Source organism: Rhineura floridana, chromosome 9 (assembly GCF_030035675.1).
Source record: "Rhineura floridana isolate rRhiFlo1 chromosome 9, rRhiFlo1.hap2, whole genome shotgun sequence".
In the NCBI taxonomy this organism is placed as follows: domain Eukaryota; kingdom Metazoa; phylum Chordata; class Lepidosauria; order Squamata; family Rhineuridae; genus Rhineura; species Rhineura floridana.
In genome coordinates, this window is record NC_084488.1 from 120036705 (window position 1) to 120061667 (window position 24963).

General features: G+C 42.3%; 1 protein-coding gene across 8 annotated transcripts in view; it reads left to right on the forward strand.

Annotated features, from left to right (window-relative positions):
- PTPRA (protein tyrosine phosphatase receptor type A) overlaps positions 1-24963 on the forward strand; it is a 206811-nt gene that overhangs the window by 160854 nt on the left and 20994 nt on the right. For all 8 annotated transcript variants that reach the window (XM_061583497.1, XM_061583496.1, XM_061583498.1 and 5 more), the window contains 6 exons: positions 10313-10397; positions 12288-12361; positions 12848-12984; positions 19397-19487; positions 22138-22214; positions 24205-24241. In XM_061583497.1, the coding sequence (XP_061439481.1) occupies positions 10313-10397; positions 12288-12361; positions 12848-12984; positions 19397-19487; positions 22138-22214; positions 24205-24241 (501 nt within the window). The remainder of the gene's footprint in view (positions 1-10312; positions 10398-12287; positions 12362-12847; positions 12985-19396; positions 19488-22137; positions 22215-24204; positions 24242-24963) is intronic.

Consider the following 24963-nt stretch of genomic DNA (forward strand, 5'->3'; position numbering starts at 1 on the left):
TTTCATCCAATAGCGCCTGGAGCTGGCCAGCAACCACCCGTTCCAAGACCTTGCCCAGGAATGGAACATTCGCCACTGGCCTGTAGCTGTTAAAATTGTCTGGGTCCAAGGAAGGCTTTTTCAGGAGTGGTCTCACCACTGCCTCTTTCAGACAGCCCGGGACCACTCCCTCTCGTAAAGAGGCATTTATCACTTCCTTGGCCCAGCTACCTGTTCCATTCCTGCTAGTTTTTATCAGCCAGGAGGGGCAAGGTTCCAGTACCGAAGTGGTTGCACGTACCTGTCCAAGCACCTTGTCCACGTCCTCGAGTTGAACCAACTGAAGCTCATCCAACAAAACAGGACAAGACTGTGCTCCGGACACCTCACTAGGATCTACTGCTATAACTTGAGAGTCTAGGTCCCGGCGGATACATGAGATCTTATTCTGGAAGTGATCGGCAAACTGATTACAGCGGGCCTCCGATGATTCCACCGTGTCCGGAGGGTTTGAATGGAGAAGCCCCCGGACAACTCGAAAGAGCTCCGCTGGGCGGCAAAGAGATGATTTAATAGTGGCAGCAAAATGATGTTTTTTATTGGGGCATTTGCGGTGTTATTGTGCAGATGCCAACCTTCTGCCCCACTGCACCTTCTTCCTTGTCTACCCCTTTTCCCTTGGGAGCATCCATGGGGCCAGGAACAATTCTCTGCCCACTGTTTTACTCTTGTCAAGATGTAGATGGACAAGTCGCACACCCCTCTCATAGACTGGTCCCTGATGCTATATTTCAAGGCACAATTGAAGCCATGCAACCATGGACTCACAGTAGGCAACTACGTAAGCATGTTTCTTACAACTCATGCCATACTATTTGCAGCATCTCTGCATGTATTCTGATATGCATGTAATCACTTCACACTTTTAATCAGCCCCCTTTATTAGTAATGCCAGTAAAAAGTTGCTGACTCACCAGCACTGACTGACTCTGTGTGCATGTGCATGCATGAAGGAACCAATAAACAAGACAAGATAGTTCAGTCTCCTGTTTTTAAACGGGACTGCTTGGCAGTGATGGGTTGCTGTTGGTTTTGGCTTTGCCTGGCCCATATTAACTACCAGTGTCAATGCAGCCTTTTCAACCAAAATATACAAACGGAACACACCTGGTAGTACATTTCCCCATTCTCACACTCCACCCAAGCAATGTGGTCTGTGGCTGAGTAACATTACCGAGGAAGCAACAAGCATATGTCGGTTGGCTGAATGGTGGTTCTCATGTCAGTTTGGGGTGGAGGGAGCTTTGAGAATCTCTCTTCTCTCCCCCCCCCATTCCACCCACCTTGCCAGCTCAGTTTAAAAACTGTGAGCTCTAGGAGCAGTTTTATACACTGGGTTCCTTCTGGAAGGAAGGGTGGGATATATATATAAATTTGCACTGTATGACAGGCATTCAGATGTGTTCTTTTTTGTGTGAACTCACAAAGTCATTTTCAGACATAGTGATGCCTGGGGAGCTGGAAATGTCTCCCTTCCTCATGGAAAGGGAGGAGTAAGAAACCTTCCACTTTCTACATAGGTGTATGACATGTATGAGGGTGAAGCCTTTTCTACAGCGCCCATTTCCAGAGCATGGGGCAATAGTTCTGCCCCACCAAGCTGTTTGTGTGCATGTGTGAGCACACCTGTTTTGACAACCTGCCTGGAAAATTTAAAGCTGAATAGCCTTGCTGGGTTCTGGATGCCTGTCAGTCAGTTTTGGTGCCTTGCCTATTGAGGCTAATGGAGAAGGTTCCACCCATGTCCAAGTCAGACACATGTGGAGAAGACGTACAGGAAGCTTGCAGTTACATCCATGCTTACGTTTTCTGAACCAGCCTGCTGGCCTCGCCTCTTGTTGACTATCCTCATGTTGAGACTTCAGATAGGAAATTTACCTGCTGGAGGGGGGGGACCACTCTGTCCTCTTAACACATGAACACAAAGATGTATATTCACACTTTGCACTTAAGGTTTCCCAATTGCAAACTGATATATATTGGTAACAATGACACATTTAAGAAAGCTTCCACCTTCTTTTGGGATGTGGTGTTTATAAAAGAACATGTATTTGTCATTTTCTTAATAACACATGTTCTTGAACCACTTTGCAAGCATTCAAAATCATATATAATACACAGTATGTTATATAAATCCATATAACTAGATATGGAAGCTGCAGCTGCCAATCGTGCGACCAAGATAAGCTCTTAGGTGTAAAAAAATAATTTCACAATGGTGGAGAGGAAGCCAGAGAGAGCCCAGAACCCCCTGGGCAGGATATTCTGGAGTGCGGTTGGATTCTCCACAGAGGATGCCCTCCTCTGTGCTGGAGTCTCCTGCATCTAAGAGAAGAAACGTGGAGTGGGGGTTTAGGTGATGGAGGGGAGACTAGATGGGTAGCCTGGTATGTAAATATGTGCCCTTGATACTGCGGGTACCTATAATGAGAGAGAATCATGGCTCTAGGCAAGCTGTTTCCTGTGCCTAGGCTTACAGTAGCTGTGTCTGTTGGTAACCAGTCAGTGGGAAGGATGTTTGATAAGGCAAGGACTTTCAGCAGCAGTGCTTCCCAGGGATGATCTGGCAAGGAGATGTGGGGCTTTGGGGTTTACAGCCATCCCTCTTTGACAGATCTGACTCAGAGTTGGAGCTTTTTCCACTGCAGCCATTAACCACAGGCAGGAAGCGGAATGGTGCGCTTCCAACAGCTTTCTTCATGTTCCTCCGTTGCTTTCTGCTTGCCATCATTTCTCACTCCTCTTTTCAGAATAGGAGTTGCTAAGACAAAGGGACAAGCCCAGCAGCTCTCAAGGATGCAAGCAGCCAGGCCGCAGCTCATTTGTAAACCTGTTGCATATTTCAAAGGATGGGAGGCGTGCTCTGTGTGCGCCAGCAATGTCCGCTGTGAGTTTGCAGAGGAATCGCTTAGGGTCTGCTTTCCCCTCATCCCTCTGTTTCAAAGAACGTGTTGGAAAATGCAGTTGCAAAATGCCTTTAAGTATGCACTGAACAGTCTGTCATTGTAATGTGTCAGCATGTAATGTTGGCTTGCCTAGAATCTAAATTCTTTGTGCAAGAAACCTTTGGAGAGATGGTTCACACTTCCAAATTCCAGCAGCTCATTGGACTGCATCAGACTAAACCATACACCTCACCTGTTCTCCACCAGGAAAAAAAACATTTGAAGGTTGGTTTTCTTTCTCTTCTTTAGATTTGTCCAGCTTTTCCCATTTTGACTCATCTAACACTCTTTTTAGTTTTTTTGGATTACTTCATGTGCACACATTTTGTGATCTGGGTTCAAACAGCCATGACATTCACTGGCTCAGTTACTTATCTCTCAGCTTATCCTATCTCACAGGGTTGATGAGATGAGGCAAAGAATAACTCCATGTACTTGAAGGAGGTACAAATGCAATCCTAAATATAGATTGCCTTAAAGTCTCTTTCCCACAAAATCAACCCATCATGAGTTCCCTCATCAAGCATTACTCTGTGCATGTATTACTAGATAAGTGGTTAGCATTTGAGTTGGCCAGGTAGGAATGTGTATGCATGTTACATATTTACAGCTCAAAACAGAAGGAACTGTAAATAAGATATTTGAGACAGTATGGTGAGGCATGGGATAACTTTATGATCATGCCTTGCTGCAGTTTAGGTTTTCACTTTATGACTGGGTTGGGGAACAGGATGTGGCCAGTTGCCCAGATCCTGAGTATCCCCACACCCTGCTGGCCAGTTTGACAGGTGGGCCACATGTCAATCCCAATGTCGACATTTCTGTCAAAGAGAAGAATTGGGAGCTCCCAATTCTTTCCTCACTTCCTTTACCAGGCATGTCTTGGATTCAAGTCATGTCTGCAAAGGAAGAAATTCAGCACCAAAGGCAGCCCTTTCTTGCAGCAGATATCAGCTCCACTTGGACCTCTGATCAAAATCTCCTGAGTGGAATCACTCCCAATGGGGCTTGCATTTTGGTGCCAATTTTAGAAGGTACCGATTGCAAGCCTACTTGCAGAAAAACAGCCCACTCTAACGCTCCCAGTTGTTTCTTTGCAGCTTTACCTGTCCTATACCCTGTGGTCAGGTGTGAACAGGTGGCTGTGGCTGGAGGGAAACAGTGTTGCAGGCCCAACTGGGCCCCCTGATGGAACTAATTTGGTCTGTGGGCTGCTCCAAATGCACTAGGAGGTGGGACAGGGATGTGGCCACATTCCACATGCTTCCCCCTGGCCATGAATTCACTGAAGTGAATAATTGTGATATTTTTGTCACAACTGGGGCCATTTACTGGATGGGTGGGCTACAAGTACAAATAACAAAGTCAGGATTGGGCTACCTTCATTCTTGTGGGGTCTACCCCTTTCTCTCTCTCCCTCCCCCAAATTCCCTTGGTCCACCAGTATATGTGTGTTTAGATTTGTAAAGCGAGAAGGCACTTCTTGTGGCCTAATTTGTCTGTATGATGTGATCCTCGGTGTGTACTCATGCTTAAGGGTATGAGAAGAGTGTCTCTGGCTACATGAAACCAAGGTCCACCTAGTCTGGCACTCTTCACAAGAATAAGAACATAAGAAGAGCCTGCTGGATCAGGCCAGTGGCCCATCTAGTCCAGCATCCTGTTCTCACAGTGGCCAACCAGGTGCCTGGGGGAAGCCCGCAAGCAGGACCCGACTGCAAGAACACTCTCCCCTCCTGAGGCTTCCGGCAACTGGTTTTCAGAAGCATGCTGCCTCTGACTAGGGTGGCACAGCACAGCCATCACGGCTAGTAGCCATTGATAGCCCTGTCCTCCATGAATTGGTCTAATCTTCTTTTAAAGCCGTCCAAGCTGGTGGCCATTACTGCATCTTGTGGGAGCAAATTCCATAGTTTAACTATGCGCTGAGTAAAGAAGGACTTCCTTTTGTCTGTCCTGAATCTTCCAACATTCAGCTTCTTTGAATGTCCACGAGTTCTAGTATTATGAGAGAGGGAGAAGAACTTTTCTCTATCCACTTTCTCAATGCCATGCATAATTTTATATACTTCTATCATGTCTCCTCTGACCCGCCTTTTCTCTAAACTAAAAAGCCCCAAATGCTGCAACCTTTCCTCGTAAGGGAGTCGCTCCATCCCCTTGATCATTCTGGTTGCCCTCTTCTGAACCTTTTCCAACTCTAGAATATCCTTTTTGAGATGAGGCGACCAGAACTGTACACAGTATTCCAAATGCGGCCGCACCATAGATTTATACAACGGCATTATGATAGCGGCTGTTTTATTTTCAATACCTTTCCTAATTATTGCTAGCATGGAATTTGCCTTTTTCATAGCTGCCGCACACTGGGTCGACATTTTCATCGTGCTGTCCACTACAACCCCGAGGTCTCTCTCCTGGTCGGTCACCGCCAGTTCAGACCCCATGAGCGTATATGTGAAATTCAGATTTTTTGCTCCAATATGCATAATTTTACACTTGTTTATATTGAATTGCATTTGCCATTTTTCCGCCCATTCACTCAGTTTGGAGAGATCTTTTTGGAGCTCTTCGCAATCCCTTTTTGTTTTAACAACCCTGAACAATTTAGTGTCATCAGCAAACTTGGCCACTTCACTGCTCACTCCTAATTCTAGGTCATTAATGAACAAGTTGAAAAGTACAGGTCCCAATACTGATCCTTGAGGGACTCCACTTTCTACAGCCCTCCATTGGGAGAACTGTCCGTTTATTCCTACTCTCTGCTTTCTGCTTCTTAACCAATTCCTTATCCACAAGAGGACCTCTCCTCTTATTCCATGACTGCTAAGCTTCCTCAGAAGTCTTTGGTGAGGTACCTTGTCAAACACTTTTTGAAAGTCTAAGTACACTATGTCCACTGGATCACCTCTATCTATATGCTTGTTGACACTCTCAAAGAATCCTTGCACTAAGTAATTGAAGATGGGATCTATTCTCACCAACACCTGCTGAAGGGGAGTCCCCGCCAACATGTGTACCAGTCAGTTTTTTCTTCAGTGTTAAACAGCAGCTGCATCTTCCCTTCGCGGTTAGTGTGGAATTGCCATGCCTAATTCACTCCTTTTTTTTTCAGGGCATCCACACAATGCCATCATCCAGTCTTTGTCATCCTGTATTTTCCCATTGGTTCTTCCATGTTAGATTGCAGGACGCCTGACCTTTTTTTTTTTCTTTCAGAAGAACAGAAGAGGTGTGCTGTCTCAAGGAGTAGAAAGATGGGGTTTTGACATGAGCAGGCAGGCAAAACTGTTGCAGCTCAGCATACATTCACTATATATATATAACCTCTGCAAGGGTTATAAGACCTTTGCACTCAGGTCCTGGTTGTGGGGTTCCCATTGGGGCAACTGGTTGGCCACTGAGAACAGGATGCTGGACTAGATGAGCCATTGGCCTGATCCAGCAGGCTCTTCTTGTGTTCTTAACATTTGTGGTAGATGCCATTTTATCACCACATGAATTTTGTAATCAGTCATTTAATTAGCGTTAAAATGCTTTTGCAGTGATACCTGTTAAGTAAATATTAATGTTAGTATTGTTATGCCAACGCTTTAATTAACCAGTATTTTGCTAGTTTCAAAAATTTTATAAGAAAATGATTTGAAACCTTTTCAGTTTCTGCCATTAATCACACTACTATAACGGCGGTGACAGAAAGAGTATTTTTAAATCATTTTTAAAATTAACATTGTAATGTTATACTGACATAATACTTTCCTTTGAGTGATATTTCAGTCAAAGATCAGTTGAACAATATGGAAATAAAATGGTGCCCACTACAAAGGTGAATGTGTGCTGAACTTCAAATGGGCGTTCAGTTGAATTGGATCTACCTCACCCATAGCAGCAATGCCATGCCCACTAGTGTGGGCAGAGAAAGTGCTGTTGCAATTCTGCTTATCTTACAACAGAAGAGCAATGATTGGGTAGTGCTAGGAACCACTTGTCAAAGCAGCCAATGAAAATGTGTGTCCACCTTTTTTTAATACATGCAGCAAACATTTCTATGAAGTCATCCCTTTGATTTTTTTTTCACCACAAAGGCTTAGCTTTTTTTCGTCTGGTTGGAGACTAATTTGTATGGTTTCTTTATGTCCTATTGACTAGCTATTGCCTGTTTAAAAAATACTTTGCAAACTGACGGGATCTGGTTGCTGACAAAAGCGTTATGTGTGAACTGAATGCAAACTTAAGTAGTTGCTCAAAACACCATGAGGTATATGGTGCAAGATGCCTAGGGTGTCCCTATGACATAAAATCTCTACTTACCTGTCCACCTCCCTCACACCAGGTGATTCAGTAAAGGTTGTTTAGTAACGGATCACAGTGTACTTTCACTATTGGACAAGGTGGCCTTGGATAAGCTTTCCTCTTTCAACAAGCCTTTTAGGTTGAGACCTATCCCAGTCTGCGTCTGTGTTAGAATTGCTTAATATGTTTTTTAATAATGTTTTTAACCCTTTTAAAAAGTTTTTTTAATGTTTTTAACGCTGTTTTGTTTTAATGTATTTTAAGATCTGTTTTTATGATGTTTTAAAGTGTTTTTAGTGCTTTGTTTGCCGCCCTGGGCTCCTGCTGGGAGGAAGGGCGGGGGCTCCTGCTGGGAGGAAGAGCGGGATACAAATTTATTTATTTATTTATTTATTATTAATAATAATAATAATAATAAAAGCCAGTTCTCTCAGTCTCTGCCCCTCTCCTACCAAACCTGGAATACTGTACGTAGTTTGCATTACAGAGCTGTTGAAAGCATTACTGAGAATGCACATGGAACGCTTTGGAAATACAAAATATATTATTTATTATTTATTTATTTATTATTTGATTTATATCCCGGCCTTCTTCCCAGCAGGAGCCCAGGGCGGCAAACAGAAATGCTAAAAACACTTTAAAACATCATAAAAAGACCTTAAAATACATTAAAACAATGTTAAAAACATTTTTAAAAAGCTTTAAAAACATCTTTTTTAAAAAAGGGTTAAAAACATATTATTAAAGAAAACATATTAAAAGCAATTCTAACACAGACGCAAACTAGGATAGGTTTCAACTTAAAAGGCTTGTTGAAAGAGGAAAGTCTTCAAAAGGCGCTGAAAAGATAGCAGAGATGGCGCCTGCCTAATATTTCATATTTAAATGCCAAGTATTACTAAGAAAGAGCATAAACGGGGATAGTTGGGGCTACTGCAAATTAAATAAATAGGAGTGGGATACGCAGTGCCTAGGCCTGGTCTTAGACATGCAGCAGAATGAAGAAGTCCTAAGGTGGAATAATGGATTGTGGGTGAGGGGGGTCACATTTTTGAATGCTCTCCCCTTCATAATAATGTATTTTATATTGTTGTGACCTACTGGTAAAGGGCAGGTAATAAATTTAAGAATAATAAGCAAAACTCACTAATTCCCTGTGAGTAGAAAAATTGAAACATCAGACTTAGCAAATAAACCTTTTTTCCTATTGTGCAATGTTGCTTCTTGTAGTGGCAGATTTTTTTTTAAAAAACAACTATGGGGAATCATTCAAAAATGTGATCCTCCACCTGCAGCTTGAAATTATGCTGTCCATTTGCAGTCTAATTCTGCAGTGTTATGGTTCTAACAGGAGATAAAGTATTAAATTGACTCCTGCTGTGTGTGTGGATGTGTTGGAGCTCTTAAGGTAACTACTCGGGTGTGTGGGTGTGTTCGCAAAGGGTGTTGTATGTACTGTATCTATGAACCTATATGCAATCTTTAAAATGTCTTGTATTGTATTGCATACTTTCAGACAGCGGTGAAATCTGCAAGTGTCCAAAGGTGTCCTACTGTAAAAGTAATACCTAACAGGAATTTCAGAATGCTCACATGGGGTGTTAACTAGAGAATTGGAAGCTCTTTATTGTAGTCAAGTTCTTGAGTGTTCTCACATGATTTGTGACCCTGAGCTGATCCACTCCAAGGTTTCTAAGTCTGCCACCAGTGTTCTTTAGAGAGGCACCCTTCTGTGATCATTTTTATGATTGGCAACAGTACCAAGGAGCCAGGCATGAGGGTGCATGAAACTGGCAGATTTTACACCAGCTGAGTGGACATGAATACAGGGAGGCTATTTTCAATTGATTCACAGAGAGATAGAAAAACCTCAAAAAATGCAGGCAATTGTATAAAGGAAATTCCAAAAGGAAACAAGCCAACGTATATGCAGAGGCTTGCATGGATAGTGGTTCAGGCCAACACTGCAAGCTTTCTTAGTTACCATGCAGGCACGGTGGTATCATCAGATGGACAAGATTTACTCTAGAAGTATGAGTTCTGACAAGTGCCATTGGCTTAAACAGTTTCTAGGAGACTGAGCCACTTTAAAATGGAAATGGACTGCTGTCAAGTCGCTTCCGACTTATGGTGACCCTATGAACAGGGTTTTCATGGTAAACGGTATTGAGGTGGCTTACCATTGCCTTCCTCTGAGGCTGAGAGACAGTAACTGGTCCAAGGTCACCCAGTGAGCTTCCTGGCTTTGTGAGGATTCGAATCCTGGTCTCCCAGGTCATAGTCCAACACTCTAACCACTGTGCCACACTGGCTCTAGCCCCAGTCAATATTCACAAGGATCCCATAATCAAGATTGCATGGGTGTATCACCTTTGCAAGTCTGGGCTAAGTTCTTAGAGGAACGTTGGTTGAAGAACTTCAGTCAGTGCAAAGAGGTGACTGGGCATTTGAAATAAAGGAGGTGTAAATGCATTCTCAGGATGGTCAATTTGCAAATCGTAGAAACATAGAATAGTAGAGTTGGAAGGGGCCTACGAGGCTGTTGAGTCCAACCCCTTGCTCAGTGCAGGAATCAAACTAAAGCATACCCGACAGGTGGCTGTCCAGCTGCTCCTTGAATGACTAGCTAGGTCATTGGTTCCATTGTTCCAACAGTTAGGAATTTTTTTCCTAATGTTCAGCTGAAATCTGGCTTCCTGTAACTTGAGCCCATTACTCCATGTTTTGCACTCTCGAGTTAGTGAGGAGAGATCCTGGCCCTCCTCTGTGTGTCTGGCCCTCCTCTGAATATGACTAGCACCTCACCAAGTGTTCGCCGTATCAGTGGACATTTGGGTAATTGCTGCAAAATAGGCACTTCAGAGTCATGCTTCTCTCAGCCTCTTATCATGGGAGGCAGTTGGGTTATTATAGAGAACTCATACTGGTCACATAACAATGAGACTGTTCCATCACAAAGCATAGAATCGACATGTTTTGAAATAGCTGGTATTGCTTTTTCTAAAACAAATTTCTTTTTCCCCCCCTCCCTTTAGATGAGACACCCATCATAGCTGTAATGGTGGCATTATCTTCCTTGCTAGTCATAGTATTTATTATTATTGTCCTGTACATGTTAAGGTAAGTACTGCTTGGAAAACCTCTTAACTTCCCTTATCGAGTTCCTGTGGTCTGACATGTTTCTCTTACAACTGCACCCTTGACCAGTTTCAATCAATTTTAACTATAGGAGCATCCATTTTAAAACTTGGGTGCAAGTTGCCCTGGTCCTTAGGCAATTTCTACTGCAGATGCTGTAGCGGTCGACTGGGAGGGGCTGTGGCACTTACCGCACCTCGTTGCCTCCTGAGACAGGCCGCGACTGAGCAACCATCTTACTTCAGCCAGCACTGCAGCCTGCTACTTGGCCACAAGCCTGGCCTGGCTAATTGGCCTGCACATTTTGCAGCCAGTGCCTTAGTTGGCCTAGCCAGAAGTGTTGACTGTTGAGCGGAACCTCTCACATGTTGCACACACAGCAGTGGATCTGAAGAGGCAAACAGTCACACTAGCTGGGCACCCCATCGTGGGATAGTGAAAGCTCATGAAAGGAATTGGCAGTTAATTCATTTTCCTCTCCTGGAAACTTATGTCATAGCTGAGGTTCTGGGATTTGGGACTTGGTCTCCTCATCTCCTGACAGCTTAGTCCTATGCATATTGATTTCAGTGGTGCCTTCTCCCAAGTAAGTGTGCATACAATTGGAACCTGAGAGACTGAATTACCTTTTTTTTATAAAGGTCAAAAACATTTTCATATGTAAAAACAGTTTCAAATCCGATATGGATACAGACTGGCAGAGGCTACCTTTCGTGTGTCTGTGGATTAATAGGCCTCCTTTTCTAAAAAAACAAACACCAGTCCCTTACCCATTGTTCAGACCCAGTTTTTTATTTATACAGTCTTTTTAACTGTCATTCTGTTCATAAATATTTAAGGTGATTTATAGTAAAAAAAAAAAACCAGATAAAATTTAATCCACCCAGTCATGTAATAAAATACAAAAATGATAAATGCAGATATAAGTAAGGAGCTTAAATATCCACACAGCCAAAGATTATTCCAGCCAAGTGCACAAGCATCAAAGCACTTGAGCAAATAAATAAGATTTCCCCCTTGCCAAGTGGAGGGAAGTAGCAAGGTGGCATCTTTGGGGAGTTTGTTGCAGAGGTTTAGAGTGTTCAAAGTGTTATATGAAGGCAAAGTACTATCGAAAATGTGGTTGTCCAGACTGAGAGACAGCCCTCCTACCTCAAGCACAGCCTTGTAAGTAACAACTCACCTGGTTTCATGTGGCAAGTAAAAATTGTCTCCAGGTGACCAGGAAGGGGAGGCTTCAATTGTGAACTGATAGAGAATAAGTGGTTGTTTTGAGTCTGTGTGCTGTAAATGACTAACATAGGTATGCATTGGAAGGCAGACTGTTAACAACATTATAAGCTAGCCATTACTGTAGACATGTGTATAAGATTGGCCAAATACTGAATGATCTTGCTTCCAGCAGATCCCTGGGCCCTGGGAAGGAGGTTCTATTCCAAAATTCTGTGTTCTACTTTAACAGCTGTTAAAGTCTGTATGTGGGGGTATGACATATGTAACTATTCTCTAATCATTAGAGGTTGCTATCCCACGTTTAACTGATGTGATAAAAAGACTCTTGCTATTGGATCTACTGACATGGAGACTGGTCTGACTCCTAAATAACTGGCATCTTGAAAACTTTGTACTTATATTAGTTAAGTCGATTTCACTGTGCCCTTTCTGTGTCCATTCACATCAACCATCCTTTCAAGGTAAACAACTACTACTGATGATGATGATGATGATAGGCATGGGTGAAATGTCATATTTAAGTATCTGTAAAAAAAAATCACTTGTATGGGTAGAAAGACATGTTCTCAACAGCATATTATGTAACTCAGATACAAACCTTACATGATCAGCTGATCATCCATATATTTTTATTGGTAGGTTCAAAAAATACAAGCAAGCCGGGAGTCTTTCCAACTCCTATCACTTGTCTAATGGACGGACAGATGACATGGGTAAGTGCTTTCTTCTCCCATAATGTAAGCTAGAATTACAATGTGTTAGTGGATCCCATATCCAATTACGTAGTGCAGGGATTCTTGTGAAGAGTTCTAGACCTGGCACTCTCTTCCTTCTGTGGGGTATCCCATCTTAGGGGGATGTCCCAGTGCTTACCAGGAGTCACAACATCTTTGTGTCCAAGGGATTGGCAGAATCAGTTGCATAGCTGCCTTCTGTTCCTATAACTGCATGCTGGTGGTTGGATTAAGGGAACCACTGTGTGCCAATCCATTGACTTCTCCCAGCTCCTCAATATGGCCTGGTCATACAGCTACCTCCTTCTAATGTTGGTCAGTTGTTGATCATGCAAGAGTGTGATGGAGTTTTGGGAACTGATGGGTGCATGTTCAAATAACCAAGGTTGTGCCCATCGCAGAGTGCCCTTCGCCCAGTGCAGCAGAATAACAAATGTGCTCCTCTTCTGTGCCTTGGTGATGCAGAACCCCAGAGCATGCCGTTGCTTGCCAGATCTCCCAGCACCAACAGAAAGTACCCGCCACTGCCTGTTGATAAACTGGAGGAGGAGATTAACCGGCGAATGGCAGATGACAACAAACTTTTCCGTGAGGAGTTCAACGTGAGTGCCTTGCTAATTTGTTTTCCCCGCCCCCGCTCTTTTCCTACCTGCTGCATTTTGGGCTTGGACAAAAGTAGAAAATGAAAAAGATTGTTTACCAAGGTGGAATGCCAGTTGTATCGAATCAAGCCCAAACCAGCCTAAACTGCTGCGCCCCTTCATCCCAGCTTTTAAGAAACCATTGTTTCTCTGTCAAACTCCAAAGGAAGCCACATTTTGATGTAGTGAGAGTAACTGCAGTCATCTCGTTTACCAGTGAAGGTTAACAGCTCCTGCTAAGTTGATTCTGAAAGCCAGTTGGAAACGTGGCCGCGTGGGTTGTAGGATTTTGCAGTTTTGATGTCAGAAGCGCTTAAGGTTACTGCTTATACTGCAGAAGTTGAGAGTCACATGCTGCCCACAAGACAGTGAGATCCACTTCTCTACCTTCCTAATAATTTTATTCCCCTGTACCAATTGTAGGATAACATGGAGTAATTTTTTTTTATGTTTCTGGTTTGCATTTGAAAATCTTAAGAGGTGACAGGAATGAGTGTTTGAGGCTTAATCCCTGCTTCTCTGCTATGCCCCACCTCTCAATCAGATATTTCTAGATCAACAGGGCTGCTGGCTTGCCCTTACTTGACCTTGTTCCTTGGGCCCCTGTCCAGGCTCCTTCACACCCTCTTCCTGTTTTCCTGGTGGAAGTCTGTTCCCTGCATTATTGATTTAAACTGAAGTAGCAGTTGAGAGCTAATTGTGACTCTAATAAGATCTCCATGGCATCCACACTTCAATGTTAGTTAAATCTACAGCAAACTTTTAGCTGTGCAAATGAGGAGATAGAATTGTGCTGATAATACCCTATTAGGAGTAAGTTCTGTTTTGGGATTATGGATTCAGGTTATATCCGTATAGTTCAGGGGTCCCTGCCCACAAACTCTCTGATCCCTGCCCAATACTCCTTTGAATTGAGATCTACTGGAGATTCAGATTTGAATATCTGGCTCCAGTTACTTATGGCTGATTTAGGGCTACCTTCTAGTCTCCTTTGTAAAGGAGACATAGCTTCAAGTTAAGCTAATCACCCCCTTCCCTCTTGCTGCTCCAAACAGGTGTTTCCTCTCTTCAATTTTCACCTTCCTAATTCACTCATTATTTTGGGATCTGCCTATTCTAAAAAGTTGTACGGAGGCCAGTCGCTACTGACTTAGCTCATAGGGTTTGAGGTTTTACTGAAAGGGACTTTGCTGCCCCCTTGTGTTTTTAGGCAGCATGGAGTCTACTTGTTTTTCAGTCTGTTTGCAAAGAGTTGATAGGGTTAGTTATAGGCCTGTGATTAAAGGGTAAGCCCCCCATTCATTAATCGATTAAACACTTTCTCTGTTCTGTAATTGGAGGCAGTCTGCTCACCTGAGGAGTGTGCATCTCAAGACACTAACCGGTCTGCTAACTGATCACTCTTCTTGGAGGGCCTTGACACTGATCATAAATTAACATATGAACCCATTTTATACCAGGTCAGACCATTTGTCTATTCCACCAATTACTGGAGAAATAGTTAATATTCTGTCCTGTTTCCCAAATATCAAGGACCCAGGGGACATGGTCTTTGTGGTGACGTTTATAAGTCTGGCTGATGGTCTACATTATTATACCAGCTTATATCAACCTAACAATTGGTGGGAATCAATCTCATCTTTTTTTTTCTTTTAAAGGAGATATAACCTTGTCCTAAGTACAGACTGATTAGGCTGATTAATGCTGTGGTTAAAAATTATGCCAGGTACTTGACTTTTAAAGGTGAGCCCTGGGCTAACAGAATTTTCAGGAGAGAACCTGGTTCAGGAATGGGTTCTCCACTCTGGGTAACTGTTGTGCCATAGCATTTAATCCACAACTGTGCATCTCTTAGGAAAGGATGATCATTTGCACATTTTGTTGACCTCAAAGTGGCTTTTGATACTCTGTGACCCGAGTTGGGACTGCTGTTGTTTGTTTATGTTGTTGTGTTGTTTCGTTATTATACATAAAAAATATTTTTAAAAAGTGGCTTTTGATACCATTGACCACAAACTGTTATGCATCATACTAAATAGCACTAATATTTTAATATTTATCATATTGAGTCTGGGCACTATATACCAGCCTTCTCCAACCTGGTGCCCTCCAGATGTTTTGGACTACAGCTCCCATCAGCCCCCAGCCGGCTGTATACTAACAACTACCTTACTAAGTCAATCCCAGCCAATACAGGGGTGGAATAAAGTTTTGTTTTGGCATCCTTCCTTTTCAACTTTTTTTCCCCCAAGAATGACACAGTCTGGTATTTGGGTGGGGACAAATTCTTTCCCTCTGAGTCTCCTTGTTATTGTACATTGACAGTGTGGTCTTATTCTCCAAGGCACAATAGATCTTGGAAGTTTTTTTAGCCAACTTAGAACTATATTGTAAGACAAATAAACAGTTATGAAGAAACTGAAATGGTAGCTTTTTGAAGAGGCTACAAAAATATAAATGGCAAATTGTGCAGACTAAGAGCAAGTACAGAGTTAGAGGTGGGGAACCTCAGGCCTAGGGCTAGGGTTGCCAGGCTCAGGGCCTGAGAATGATTCTGTATCTTTAAGAGAAGAGACAATTCAGCCAAGTGCAGGTTTTCTTGCAACCCTGTAATGGGAAAAACCACAAGGTGGAATTGTCCCTTCCCCCTGCACAACTTTGAAAGATACAGAAGACCTCTTGGTTGCCAGGTACTGTACCCTCTTAGAGTGTTGTTACCATTCCGGAGTGTGTGTAGAAACTAACTTTTTGGACAAAAGTACCACTTACATTAATTGCTTCACCCACTTTTTGCCTCTGGCCCGCCCACCGCTAGCATGTGGCCCCCGGACAGTTGCCCAGAAGGGGATGTGGCCCTTGGGCTGAAAAAGGTTAGCCACCCCTGATCTGGGAGGACTGTTTGCTGCCTCATGTAAAAGTAGTCAAGCCTAAAGCTCAACAGTCATTGGTGGGATACCCACATTCTTGTGAACTGTTGAGGAAAGAGGCCATAGCTCATGCAGAGCCCCCAAGTTCATTCACCAGCCTGTCCAGGGACAGCTGGGGAAGACCCTCTCCTGAAACTCAGAGTAAGGTAGCTTCTTATGTACCTGTATTGAATTTGTTGAAATCAAAAGTCCAGCTACAATATTTGGGAAGTGCTGTGGCTCTGTGGCAGACCATCTGCCTTGCATGCAGAAGGTCCCAGATTCAATCCCCAATGGCATCTCCAGGTAGGGCTGGGAGAGAACCCTGCCTGAAACCCTGGAGAGTCACTGCCAGTCAGTGTAAACACTGCTGAGCTAGGTGGACCAAGGGTCTGACTTCGTATAAGAAAATTTGCAGAGGTAAATATTAGCATCAAAACAATCTGCATACTTTTGAAATTTGGATGTTAAAATTTACTTCCATTACAATGATGACAGGGTAATTCCATGAAAATGTCAACCTACAGGCCCATTTTTCATTTTCATATATACTTAACGTGCTTTGTATAAATATAATTTTCCAAAGTTTTATTACCTGGCAACAGTTTTTCAAAATGGCATTTTACACATGAGTAAAACAACCAGAACCGTGGTATGCAAAATGACTCAGAATCTCTTGATTTCCCCCCAGTCTTCAGTTATAGATCTCTCCAAGAAAATAGTCAATAGGTTAATGACCCTTTATAGTATTGGTAGTTTTGTTTTCTCATTTGATAAACTAAGAATAAATTTTATTTTAGAAACAAAATCAGATGTGCTTAGGACAATAAAACTGGTTGAGTGTGTTACATTGGTCACAGAAACACATCCTTCTTTCCTCCTCAACAAATGAAAAGAAAAAATACATAAGTTTTAACTTTATTCTCTTCAAGTTTGTAAGCATTAAGAAAATGTGATGAGATGTTAACTGAAATGTGTTTTACATGCAGCCACTCTTGTGACCAACGTAATACCACAATGTGCAACTTAGTATAAATGTGTTTTCATGTGTGTCATTTCAATCCTTTTTAGGACTCTCATAATTCTTTCCCTAATAATTGAATAATAATTCAGCATATTTATACTATACTATCAATGTAGAGCACCTTACAGAGTTTTAACACAAAGTCAGAGGTCCCTGCCTCAAGAAGCTTACAACCTAAAAGATGTCAAAGGCAGGGAGGATATATGTTGTTAATTTTTGAAGAAAGATAATATAATTATATGTTATAATTAGTAATTAGATAACCTTTTAGGTTAATTATCAGTAAGCTTCAACCTAGTTGAGAGAGTGCTGGGGGCACCAGTCACAAAATGGTAACCATGGGGGTATGACATAACACAAAATTAGAGAGCAATCATGCTGAAGCTTTTTCCATACTAGAAAAGGCATGACCTGTTGAATTTCTGCCTGCCATACAGCTGTTAAAGGCACAATAATGCTGTTTTTCCTCATACTAGGGAAAAAGGAAGGGCAAACTATGGAGATTCCAGGACTTTTAAAAAGGCAGATGCAGGACAAGTGCACTAAAAGGGAAAGGAAAATAGCAATTCTTTAGGACCCCAGGGATTGCTATTGCCTGGTGTCCAAACAACTCGCTTATCAATTACAGCTCTGATTTCACTTATCATCTAATATGGATAGGCAGAAGCAGCCAGACTGACTCATTTCACATAAATCACTTAGATGGGTATGTGCACATTTTGCTCCATAACTTTCTTTCTAGGAGGGCTAGAGACTTACTTTTTTAAGATGAAAGCTCAGATTCTGGGCTACCTGCTGGACATGCCACTGAAAGCCTTCACAGGTGTCCTAGCACCCACAGGCAATAAGTTGGCAACCCCCAGAAAGGGTCGACTAGAGATACAAAAATTCACCTCAGGAGCTTGAAGCTCTCTTGCCTTGCATCAGAGAACAGAAGCACCATATAGAAAGTTGAAGGCAAGTCTTGAACACAAATTAATTTTTCACATAATTTAAAATAAACACCACAAATACATGGAATAATGCCCTTGTGGGAAATGTGATTGTCCTGGAAGAAAGCACAGAAGCAGAAACATCCATTGAGATACTGGTTATTGGCAAATTTGTTATTGTTGAGTTTGAGACAGGGAAATTGAAAAGAAAATTTACTGGTGAAAATTTGTTGTGAAAATTTGTTTGATGAGGGTTTAATATTAATGATCTTCTTGAACAAGAGGACTTCCATGACATCTGTCTTCCCTGCAAATGATGATAAATGTTGAGTTGAAAAGAAACAAATAATTAGGGTGCTACCGCAGACAAATGTGAATTCCCTTGGGCTTTACACCTTCCCTCATTAACTTGATGCTGACTTGCATCTTGTGAATGCATAGTAAAGTGACATGTGCACAGGGTCTTGCTTTTACAGGCATATTTGTGGGTGTCTGTAATTGAATTTCCACGTTACGTTGGTCACGTTATGTTGGTCACAGGTTATTTGCCAGAAACGTTTCACACTTGCCAGTCAAACATTAGCTGTTTATGTATGTTGCTGCCAATGGTTCATACTTTTAAAGAACACAGTTGTCTAAGCTGCATGTAAATTCTTCATGTAAATGCAAAACCATTACATTGGTCACATCTTTTAAAACTCAATAAAAAGGAAATATGTAAACTACGTGTGACATATTTCATGATTTACTTTTGCAGGGAAGATCAATCCAGTTAACAAACAAATAGTTTCATGTTAATTGGAGTTCAAATAATATTAGCTAAAACACAAACGATTATATAAAGAAGCTTACAAATGTTACGTTGGTCACGATGGGATTACCTATATATCAACTAAAAAGTGGTTTAAACAGAGTTCATGACATATTTATGTATATAGATTTCGCTACCCTTAGATTTGTAAAGGTTACTGCATCGTGTAATCTACTTAAAATAAGTCAGGTTTAGAGGATTATTTATTCAAAACTGATAAGTATATGCTGATACAGGGATTACTCTTGCCAAATTTCAAGTGATGCCATCTTCTGTGGTAGAGGATAGATTGTCTAAAGCTCAATACAGTCTACATTGTGGGATTAATCAGATTGAGGAAGTCCATCACTATGTATAGGATTATCCACTGATGCAGGATGTAAAGGAAAAATATCTGGTTGACTGTGTAAATGTGCTAACAGTTTGTTTTATTTTTAATAACTATTTTAAGGTAATAGGCAAAGTTGCAATATTTGTATTGGTGCTAGCTAGGCTATGAGCAGATTTTATTTTAGCAGAATAAAATTCTAAGTAATACAAAAATTATCAAATTCATTCTTAGATTTTAAATCTCTTCTTGGTCTTTTGTATTGGCTAAACAAAAAATTGAACTGGATATTTGCTGTGTACTGGGTGTTGACTGCTACCTGTTGTTCAGTGGAGACACAACAGCCTCTCTATTTCCTCTCCATCCTCCTAGGCTCTCCCTGCATGTCCCATCCAAGCCACCTGTGAAGCTGCCTCTAAGGAAGAAAACAAGGAGAAGAACAGATATGTAAACATCTTGCCTTGTAAGTATTACTCCCAAATGCTCTTAGGTGGTTGGCAACAGTTGCATTATAGTCTTGGCAACTCTCACAGGGAGAGCATGCGAAGCCAAACTTTGAGATGGAAGGAGCAAGAAAACCATCTGTGGCGGACTACCATAGAAAGTCCATATCTGGGCCAAAGAGAGGTGATCCAGTCTATGGCCAGAAACTTAACAGGCTTGAAGACTACTTTAGATGAGCAGGCTTGGATGGGTGGGAAGAGACCAGGAATTTATAATGAACAGTACTGATGGACATGGGGGGCGGGGGAGGTACAGAACTAGAATGGTTCAGGAAAAGCTGGAGTGACCTGAGGTAAGGCTGAAAAGCCAGAAGGAAGATCAGAGCTTGGCTGTTGTCTAAGTAAAGATCCTACGTGGAAGCCAGGCCAAGTCCAAGGGACGGAGGTAGAGCAATACTGCCTCTTTGTCCTTCCATCCTGCTGCAGGGCTGATGATCAGTCCATATCAATTTTGCATGTGTTTATTCAGAAGGCTGTTCTGTCCCTTTTCCACATAAAACAAAAAGGGATAGAATAGGGCTTCTGAATAAACACATGCAAAATTGATATGGAGTGATCATAAAGGAAATTTTTTAAAAATCTGTGTGAATTTTTACTTAAATGCACATTTTATCACAAAATATTTAAATATGTATATGTAATACAGATAAAATACGTATTTTATCTGATTATATTTCTAAATGTATTTTTCCTAAAATACGCATTTTAATGCATTTTGAGATATTTTTTGATCTGACAACTATATTGCAAAATGCACTGAAGTACATTATCCAAAAGATAATTTATGTTCCAATCCATGCAATAGTTCAGGACATGCAAGTCAGGTTAGTTCACTTAGAAATGCAGACCAGGCGGAATTTTCTTCCAGTCACAAGTGGTTCTCACCATCAGTGCCAGCACATAAGCCAGGAAGCCTCGATTCAAATCCAGGCTGAACCTGAAACGGAAGCTCAGTGAGTTTGATGAGACCCACAGTCTGCTTGTTGATAGGCAGCGGCTCTTACTTTACCCTGCGTAGCTAGCAGCTACGTGTACATTGTGTGACGAAACCTTTTTTTCCAAAGATGGCCTTGTGTTCTGGTTTAGTCGCGGTAACCTGAACAGAGCCCAAGGGATTCTAATGGCCCCCAAAGTGCTTATCTTATTTGTAAAGATGGTTGTGCTTCCCAGTAGGCAGACACAGTTGCAGTGAGAGTGCTGAACTAATAGTGCTTTAGTATGGTTACTGTCAGCCTTTCTCCATCTGTTTCTTTCATTATGCCAAAAATGATGGAGTTATCATAGGGGAGGGAGGTTGGTTGCCTAAGGGAAGTGTTGCTTGTGGGTGTCAAAGGGAATAACAGAGGAGGTGGCAAAATCCAGGAGAGAGGCAGAGTAGGAGAAACAGTTCCTGTAATACAAGAATGAGAACAATAATAACCATATATGGTAAAATGTCTTCATTTTGGAAACTGAAGGCAAAAGAACATTATTCTGACAGCATGTTCATAAAAATCACACAACGCAAAGCGTCTCTTGTGCCAGTAGAAAAAGCAAGTCACTAAAGTGGCATCAGAATGAACAGATCAGGATGGAGAGGTTTTGTTCTGCATGGCACTAACTTTGGTTCTGATGGCAATGGAAATAATCTCCACTTCTTGCCCAGGTTTTATGACAGGAATAGCCAGCATGATGTCCTCCCAGATGTTGCTGGACTACAACTCCCATCAGCCTCAGCCAGCTTAGCCAATGATCAGGGACGATGTGAATTCTAATCCAACAACACCTGGAGGGCACCATGTTGGCTGTCTCTTTCTGTGGCCTCCATCTGTGACCAATCCAGAATCATCTTTGGCAACTTGCTCCTGGTCTAGTTAGCCACTAATGAACTCCTACCGGGCCTGACACATTTTATCCCTTGTAGTCCTGTCCAAACTTGATGGTCTGGAAAGAAGAACAGTTACCTGTGGAAATAAGAGAACCATTTATCTTTCTGCTCCTCTTCTCTTCCCCTCCACCTCCCAAAAAGAGCATGTGCTTCTCAGCTGAGGTGTACTAACAGCGTTATGTATTCACCCACAGTACATACCTCTTAAGTTGCATACTATTAGGATTGTGATGGAACAGTCCACACACACACAGACCCACACACATGCACACACACTTTCCTTGTAGGTGCCTTCTCTCTTCCCCTCTCCCCGCTACTCCACCCAGCAAATGTGGTAGTTAGCACCTTTCCATTAAGCCATTCATTGCAAAATGGAGGGGGAGGGGAATGAGTGAAATGAATGTTTTATTCTTCCTCTTGCATTTCTCCTAGAAAGTGGGTTATACAACTTGAAACCCTGCACCATTGAGGAGAGTAAGCTTTCTTTAACCTCTCTTCCCTGCTACAACTTAAAGCCACTGCTTCAGGGATCTTTCCTTTGTCAACAACAAACTTTGGGCAAAGTTTGTAATGGGTTGCTGTTTCTCTGGCCTCCCTGTGCACTGAGGTGAAGCCTGGATGCTCTCCTCTTAAAGATTTTCACTTATTTCTGGGTACATGCAGCTTTACTGAAGTCCCTTCATTTTACATGTTACCCTGACACTTGCGTCTTGTAATGGGCCACTTCTTACCTTCCTTCCTAGATGATCATTCCAGGGTTCATCTGACACCTCTTGAAGGGGTTCCAGACTCTGATTACATCAATGCCTCATTTATTAATGTAAGTACCTGTGAGGGAGAGGTGGCAGAACGAGACTTCTATTTGTAACAAGAATGCTACTCAGCTCTAATAACTGCCTTAATAACAGTGTCTATAAACGCATGCTGCTGCAATCATGTTGTCTTAACATAGGTGGCTTCTTGCTGCTCTCTACAGACAAATTCCTAGTTCTCAGGAGCTTGAAAAGTCTGTAGGCAATTGGTCAGATCCACCAGACATTGCTGCCACACAGCTTTCATTCATTTCATGGGGGCTTGCACAGGTTTTCTTATCAAAATGGAAGCTACTCAGCAGTTATGATTTGTGGATCATACCCACTGTCAGCTAAAAGTCTCCAAAACCAGGAACCTCCAAGCACTTAGAGCAGGGGTGGGGAAATGGATCCTGGTGGTGGGCCAGATCCTTACCTGCTCCCCTCCCCATGGGCCAGTTTTGACAGGTGGGTGGGGCTGCCCACCCGTCAATTACCCAGATATCAGGTGACCTCTATCTCCTTTGCCCGCACAGTTTGAAATCAAACCAGACGGGAAAAGCACAGCTCTTTGCAAGCTCCGCTGATCAGTTCATCAGAGCTGCCTGTAAACCCTGTCTTTGGTAGGGAGCCACATATTTACCTGCCCCACACCCAGTGTCATATATGATGTCAGGTGTAGGGCAGACAGGCAAGTCTTGGCCAAAACAGCCTGGTGGGCCAAACGGGGAGGCCTGGTGGGCCAAAGGTCCTCCACCACTGGCTTAGAGGAAGTAGCATCTATAGACTACAGGCTTTCTTTCTTTTTTTAATTGTGGCTTGTATCTTTTGCTTCCCTGCCCCAACCTCTGCTATTCTGTGTCCCCCTTTCTTTACAATCTCCCTCAAAACACTTTGTAAAAAACAAACCTTAAGTATTTTTAACTACACACTACTGCAGATGGGTCCTGATATACAAATACACATGTGCAAATTTGATTTGTGCAGTTCATCTCTAAATACAATGAAATTGTTATTTCTTTGATGGCAGAAAGTGGATTTTTGGAGCTGTGGTGGTATAGTCACAGTCCTGGCTGTATCCCAGTGTCAGATGCTTTGCCTTCTGGTGTTGCTTAGTGGGATAGCATGAGGCTTGCATGCAGAAAAATCCATGCAGTTTGATCTCTGGTATTTCTAATTACAGATCAGAGATAACTGGGCTGAGAATAACCTCTGCCTGCTATCTTGGAGACCTGTTAATACCAGTTACAGTAGACAGTATGTAAGCTAGGTGGACTAGTGGTCTCTCTGCATACGACAGCTCCTTTATACAGGTGCATTGTTTTGTTTATGCAGATCTGGCACCAATTTCAACTATGGTGGTAGATGTATAATCTCCATTTCAATTCCTTGATTGACTCTGTCAAGTTGCTTTTCCCTACTTGTGTCTGTCCTAAGCACACCTAATCTATGCAATCTCCGCTGTACCTGTCAAGAGGATTGCAAAGCTGGAGACAGTCAGCAGAACTGTAGCCTGGCATTTCTCTCTGTCCCACCTTTCTTGATTTAGCCAGAGCAGGAGCACACACATTGTGGGGTGCAGGCATACTACTTTTTTCAAGTGGTTTTAATTTGAGGGGGAATCAAGTGCATTGTGTTTAGATACCCAGGATGCTTCTGTCTGCCACTTGGATCACATCACTCATCCACTTTTTCTTGTTTCCAGTACAGTGTTCCAAGAGAGCTCTGTGCCTGTGCTATTTGAATATGCACACTTTCCTCTGGGAGAGATGTATATTCTTCCCCTTCAGGCATCACATCCAAAACATGAAAAGCAGATGCTTGTTGGTGCTCATTGTAACGTCTTAACTTTCTTTGGCTCTCATATCGTTTGTAAACAACAAAAAAATTGACAAGGTAAAGAGCTCACTGTGTGTGATTTTTGAGAAGGTGCCAATGTTTGGAAGACTTTGAAGTTGACTTCTGTGCTAGTGGCAAACGACAACTTACTCCATGCTCTTGTTTCTTTTGTCTCGGCAGGGGTACCAAGAGAAGAATAAGTTCATTGCAGCCCAAGGTAAATCACACTGGCTTTCCTTTGCATTTCTGTACTGAGGTGACAAATGGCTGGGAGACTTCATGCTGACCAAAGTCTGTTTGCAGTGTATTAATTTCTTCTGAGTCTTTTCAAATTGGTTCTCATGCCACACTGGCATCTGACCTTAGCAAGAATGCTCAGGGGAATGTTGCCCTCATGCGTGTGGTGGAAAGTTGGAACAATTAAATTGTGCAGCAACATCCCATCTCTTCTGTGCTCTGGAAAATGCAACTTAATCTGCAGTTCATATAAGTCAATCACTAGATTGAGCAGGGTTTTGCCTCTTAAGTTGGCCACCAACATACTGTCAAAATGGGCTCTTGTCTTCCAAAAACAGATGTATCCTGGAATTTAAAAGATGGAAGGTGTTGCATGCTGGGAAGGCTGCATTCTTTGAAAGGGTAACTAGTGTATGTTTAGGACTGGTGAGCCCCTCTTTGCTGCCATCCATTGGCAAAAGGCAGAAATTCTGTTGTATGGCTGCAGATAGAATTATGTGAAATGCACCACAGACTTTCATCCACACCTTTCTATATAGTGCATAGGAAACTCACCCGCTGAGCAGAAGATGCAACTTTGATGCTTGTCTTGTGGGAGAAACATAAACTCTCTACCACTTTGAGGGGCTGAGTCATACAGAATGTGTTTTTCGTTTAGAATGTTCCAGGCTGAAACCTTGGCACAGAAGCTTAAAGTGTTTC